This window comes from Sinocyclocheilus grahami, unplaced genomic scaffold (genome assembly GCF_001515645.1).
Source record: "Sinocyclocheilus grahami isolate Dianchi unplaced genomic scaffold, SAMN03320097.WGS_v1.1 scaffold16.1, whole genome shotgun sequence".
NCBI classification, from domain to species: Eukaryota; Metazoa; Chordata; class Actinopteri; order Cypriniformes; family Cyprinidae; genus Sinocyclocheilus; species Sinocyclocheilus grahami.
Genome location: NW_015505195.1, coordinates 1,401,648 through 1,408,043, shown reverse-complemented (window position 1 = coordinate 1,408,043; position 6,396 = coordinate 1,401,648). Strand labels below are relative to the sequence as shown.

General features: G+C 41.7%; 1 protein-coding gene across 7 annotated transcripts in view; it reads right to left on the bottom strand.

The window, feature by feature from the left end:
• Nucleotides 1-388: 388 nt before the first annotated feature.
• The window catches only part of elavl4 (ELAV like neuron-specific RNA binding protein 4), an 82,966-nt gene continuing 76,958 nt past the window's right edge, over nucleotides 389-6,396 (bottom strand). For 5 of the 7 annotated variants that reach the window (XM_016228669.1, XM_016228698.1, XM_016228706.1 and 2 more), the window contains 2 exons: nucleotides 4,547-4,585; nucleotides 389-2,144 (listed from right to left, as the gene is read on the bottom strand). In XM_016228669.1, the coding sequence (XP_016084155.1) occupies nucleotides 1,817-2,144; nucleotides 4,547-4,585 (367 nt within the window). In that variant the 3' untranslated portion in view covers nucleotides 389-1,816. The remainder of the gene's footprint in view (nucleotides 2,145-4,546; nucleotides 4,586-6,396) is intronic. The other 2 variants (XM_016228690.1, XM_016228714.1) reach the window with 1 other exon arrangement.

Sequence of the window (6,396 nt, the reverse complement as noted above, 5' to 3'; positions counted from 1 at the left end):
CTTCATAAGGTTTTCATATGAAAAAAGACAATCCCGAACGAAAAACAGTGACAACTCAGATAGATATAGATATTGGAACAGAAAATGTTGACTATATATCATCTATTTGTACACAACAAAGAAAGACACAGTCATAATAGATCCTTTGAGGAAACAAATACTAGACTAACAGAACTAGCTAATTATCGCTGAATTTCGACAAACGCTGTACACTCAGCAAATAACCTAGAAGTAAGCAAGCCAAAGGAACATCGTCATAGATGCCCGAGTTTGTTTATCTGGGGTTTCTCCAAACCAGACGGCAACCTACGACGACGATTTCGAAAGAATAAACGTCAACGAAAGAAGAAAAACAGCAGCTTAATATAATGCCAACATCGAAATTTTCTTTTTTTTCTCTCTAAACAACACGAAGAACAACAAAGTTGGATATTTAAGATATGTGAACCATGTAATATAGCACCTACTGTTGATCGCTAAAGGAAGTACATCTCGAATGCGATATCACGAAATCATAGCGAATTAAACATAACCATGTTTATGTCGTCCGAATGGAGAAAGAAGTGTGTGTGCACGCGCGTATCTTTATTACTTATATCCCAAAGACAGATGATCTAAAGTAAATGAGTGGACAATGAGTGGCCTTGCTTTGGGCTCTTGACTGTGAAGATGTGGTTAGCCTGGGAAGACCCCTCTCCCTCTCCTATTGGGTATCGCTGTTGAATAATTACTGCTATGAAAAATTACCTGCCTGAATTTGCATCCCTTGATAAATTCTTCCATCTACAAAATTCTTCCATTGCCAATACGGTTCTCCCCGAAAAACAAATGACCTTGGATCCTAAAAAGTACCACGGCAGAACGAACAAGACAAGGTGGCACCTGATCCCTCCCCCCGTCCCTAATTAGCCAGTCAAAATATTTTTCTCTTTTTTCAAATCCAGATTCTTGTAAAAATTCTTCAATAATTATTTTAATCATTATTTATAAAAATAGATCTTCTTTCTCTTTATTTTTTCATTTTTTCTAAACGCATTTTCAAGCAAAGAGATTTTCTCTTTGGCAACAGTGTGTGTGTGTGTGTAGGTATTTTTATTTTTTTTGACGCAACGTGTCATCAGGAGCGCTAGCCCATCCCTTCCCTCGCCCCTTCCCCCTGAATTCCCCGTGAGGACAGACGTGTGTTTTGTTTGCAGTACAAAACCAAAACTATGCTAGAAACATCTTCTGCATTAGAGAAAAGGGATGGCCTCATCCCTGTCAATTCATTTTTGATGAATGACATTTTGGGGATCTCAAACAATTTACACCAAAACAAATGAATGAATGATCACGATTTTTTTTCTTCTTTTTTTAAAAAGAGCTCCCTCCTGTTCTCTTACCAGGGAGGCGTTATTCTAACGACAGTGGATCCGGATTTAAAAAAGAAAGAAAAAATCCTGAATCGACACCAAGAAAGTTCGATCTAAAGAAGGACATTTTCTTCTTCAAAATAAGGGCGGTCTGGTTTTGCTACTGTTTACAGAGAAAAAAAAAAGAATAAAGTAAAAACAATCACGAGAACTCAAAAAGATATACAACAGAATCCCTGTACCACTTCCAGGGTCTCCAAATAATGAATATTCTCAATTTGTCATTTTGTAATACTTAGGCAACGTTGGCTTATAGGTCCAAAGTTATATTATAAGCCATATCCAGTTCTTTTTTGTGGGTTCGTTGGTCGGGTGTGTTCCTGTTTTGAGTAGCTGAGTGGGCAGAGGTGGGTTTTTAGTATTAGAGGAGCTGTAAGGAGCTACACAAGTGATGGGAGGGGAGTTCAGGACTTGTGGGTCTTGCTGGTCTTGAAAGACACTTGCAAGACACGGTCACCCAACCGATACCCATTCAGACTGGCGATGGCCATGGCCGCTTCGTCGTAGTTCGTCATGGTGACGAAACCGAACCCCTTGCACTTGTTGGTGTTGAAGTCACGGATCACCTTGACGTTGTTAACAGCGCCGAACGGTCCAAAGAGCTGCCACAGGACACTCTCATCCGAGTCCGGAGACAGGTTGTAGACAAAGATGCACCAGCCCGTTCCTGTGTGACCGGGGATATTCATCCCTACTAGACTGGTCATGCTATCGATGGTGATGGGGGAGAACCTGCAGGACGAGAGAGAGAGTGAGGAAGATGCGTAAGTCAAGCTGCCACTAGCCAAACTTCTAACTCTTCAAGGGTTACGCTAGCAATTTCAGCGCCACCAACTTTTCAGTCTATCACTCTGAAGTCTAAATATCTGCTCGTTGTTTTTCAGGCAGAAGGCAACCGGAGGGTTTTTTGAATGCCGAATGAAAAGGCTGCGCCCCGGTGCCGGCTGTGAAGGGCTGAGCAGAAGCGACGGGTGCCGAGACGCAGGATCTATTAGGGAACTAAATTACAGGAACTCTGCACATTAATACCTTCGAAATTCATCAGAGATTTCGCATGCAACCAAGTAAATCTGCTCTCATTCTCCTTGTAATCTTTCCATTCTTGCCTTTTTTCCCCCTCCCTCATGATACAGAGATTTGAATGCTCAGTTGATTTCACTTAATTGCCTTTCCGCTTAAAGGAAATTTCCACTTTAAATAAAAGGTAAATTGGATAAAAAGGTTCATTTTGTTTGCCACCTCTCAAGGAATGACTATAGGCATTATTGGGTGTGCTTTAATTGAGATTTCCGCTTTGCTGCCGCCGTCGTCTTCGAATCCGAAAGATTTGGGGAGGGGGATAGGAAGCTGCCAGCGAGCAGAAAATGGAAGCAGCGTTTTCCAGCCAGCTAGCACGGGGAACAGAGAGTATTCCACCCACACCCTCTGCCGCTCCGCAGTGTGTGACTGTGATCGATAGCACTGCACGGACTACAGGGCTGGCCAATTCTCTGCTTCTTGTTCTGCCAAGAATTACTCAGACGTTTCATCTGCGTTTTAGCCCGTTCGTCCTGGCAGAGTCAATACATCTGTCTCTCTCTTTCGCTTTTGTGTCCTGTCGCTTGCGTCTCATTATGTAAATTAAGGGTAAGTCGGCTCACTTTGCGCCTTGTGACAAGCAACCATCTCATGACTTCAATTATGCTGGTATTTTTGTGTAAATAATGAATCCGAAGCCGTTATTCATCGAATTTGGCTTTGTGGTAATTTGGATGCCAGTCATCTGCGGGCGAGGGTCGGACTAGTGTATTGCTGACACAGAGGTGTCTGGTGACTACTAGGGCAGGGCCGAGCGCTGTCTGTTGTTCGAATTAAGGTGAACAGTTGGATGAGGAGTTGCATAGCAACAAGCGACTGACCTAGAGCCATCCCACCCTTCCAAGCTGCCCACCTTCACCTAGCGATGCTCACTTCTTCGGACTGGTCTTTGTTTATTAATTACCTTCTATGGCATGCTCTGTGAGCACAACATCTCCCTAACCCCCCGTCGGTTTCATCTCCCCTAAATTTTCCCTCTCTTGAGGCAGACTGCCTTATTTGACAGCTGATCGTAGTGAGTGTAAATAAAAAGGAATCTTTCGTCTCGTCATTTGTTTTGAAAGACACCGCTGCTTCGTTTGCATATCCTGTTCATATCCTATTGTTGCACTTCCCGTGTAACTGTCAGATTTTGCAAAAAAAACATGTTTTATATCAACAAATGTCAGATTGGTTCATTCTGATCAGCCAGCGCTGAAGCGCAAAGGACTTTTCTAGAAAGAGAAGAAATCTAGTAAATGCAGAGCCTTTAGTCTTAACGGAGAGGTATCTGAAAAAAAGAAATGTGCAGAATGCACATCTTTTCATGCTACTCCCTCAATCTTAGCCTTGAGTGTTTGGTGTTCGAGGGACATCAAAGTGTTTCAATAGATACTAAAATATGCAACAAAATGTCATAAGCACTAAAACATGTTCAAAACAAGCCTTTTCACTACATCCACAGCAGCACAAAGCAAAAACAACATGAGCAAACCCAACTGATCAGAGGCTCATAAACCTGCAGTGAAACACTACATTTCCTGCAGGGATCCAGGTGAGCTGTCACCCCCTCCGTCTCGCTCTAGACTAGCTCATTCCAACAAATAAAATGGAAACAAGTAGACGAAAAACATAATAGCCTTCCATCGATCCATGCATTTTAGCTGTTGTAAATGTAATGCATTGGGAATATACATAATTTTGTTCAGTTGTTGGCAGTGTGTTACCCTGAGCTGGACGGAGGTACGGCTTCAGCCCCTGAATCCTGTGGAAGCCACGCTTCAAAACGGGAACTGTACAACAATAAAACAAAAAATACCAAAACGGAACTCAAAAAATTTAGAATCATCATAATCAAACACCTACAAATTATAAAAGATACTTACACTTTTTAGGGCTACTGATCGGTAGGTTGAAATAAAAAATAATCAAGTAAAAAAAAAGGTAGAAAGAAGCAAAAGAACTAAAGAGAAGGGGAAAAAAACCTTGAACTGAATGCATGTGATTTTCAAAAAAGAAGGGGGAAAAAAATCATACTGTCAACATGGACATCTGGCATTCGGTGAAGTTTTAATTACCTCTTAACGCCATAGGCCATATTAAGCAAATTGTCCAGCCTGTAAAGAGAAGGAGGGTTCTGGGGTTAATGCCAGGCAGATGGTTGACTCACTCAGTGGAACTAATGCTACATCCCTGCCTCACTGAAGGAAGACGCCCATCTAGCGATGGGCCATTACACTGTTCTGCCCCATCAGGCATCTCACATAGTCAATCATACATCCAAAGAACAGCAGACTTGCAGCAGTAGTGATGATAACAGTAGGTCACTTGAATGCCCACTCAGTTGTTTAGCCTAACAGTGCTGCAGTCCTAAAATATTATTCACTACATCATTTATGTAACATATATACAAATACAAACTGCAATAGGTTGACTTGAACGCTCTAATTATTTAGATCAATTAATATATATATATCTTTTTTTTTTTTTTCAAACAATGTGGGGAGCTATACTTAAATTAAGGATTATTTTTAATGTACTGGTGTTTATTTATATCTGTGTATGCTATATTTTCTAATATGATAAATATATAAATATATTTTATATATTTTATATTTTAAAGTTGCAGTAAATAACCCTGAGCTGGACGGCGATACAGTGGAAGCCACGCCTCAAAAACAGGAGCTTAAATTTATTCAGGTAAATTGGGCCATATATTTTTCATTTGACCTGTCTGTCTGTATATCTAATTAAGACATTTTAGGTGTTTTTTAAATAATGTGGGATATTTTCTAATTATATATATATACAGTATCTCACAGAAGTGAGTACACCCCTCACATTTTTGTAAATATTTTATTATATCTTTTCATGTGACAACACTGAAGAAATGGCACTTTGCTACAGTGTAAAGTAGTGAGTGTACAGCTTGTATAACAGTGTAAATGTGCTGTCCCCTCAAAATAACTCAACACTCAGTCATGAATGCCTAAACCGCTGGCCACAAAAGTGAGTACACCCCTAAGTGAAAATGTCCAAATTGGGTCCAAAGTGTCAATATTTTGTGTGGCCACCATTATTTTCCAGCACTGCCTTAACCCCCTTGGGCATGGAGTTCACCAGAGCTTCACAGGTTGCCACTGGAGTCCTCTTCCACTCCTCCATGACGACATCACGGAGCTGGTGGATGTTAGAGACCTTGCGCTCCTCCACCTTCTGTTTGAGGATGCCCATGCTTGGCCAATCCATCACCTTTACCCTCAGCTTCTTTAGCAAGGCAGTGGTCGTCTTGAATAAGTTTATCTTGGTTTCATCAGACCACGGGACATGGTTCCAGTAATCCATGTCCTTAGTCTGCTTGTCTTCAGCAAACTGTTTGCGGGCTTTCTTGTGCATCATCTTTAGAAGAGGCTTCCTTCTGGGACGACAGCCATGCAGACCAATTTGATGCAGTGTGAGGCATATGGTCTGAGCACTGACAGGCTGCCCCTCCACCCCTTTAACCTCTGCAGCAATGCTGGCAGCACTCATACGTCTATTTCCCAAACACAACCTCTGGATATGATGCTGAGCACGTGCACTCAACTTCTGTATGGTCTTGGCCACCGTGATGCAGCTCAGTTTCAGGGTCTTGGCAATCTTCTTATAGCCTACACCATCTTTATGTAGAGCAACAATTATTTTTTTCAGATCCTCAGAGAGTTCTTTGCCATGAGGTACCATGTTGAACTTCCAGTGACCAGTATGAGAGAGTGAGAGCGATAACACCAAATTTAACACACCTGCTCCCCATTCACACCTGAGACCTTGTAACACTAATGAGTCACATGACACCGGGGAGAGAAAATGGCTAATTGGGCCCAATATGGACATTTTCACTTAGGGGTGTACTCACTTTTGTGGCCAGCGGTTTAGACATTAATGGCTA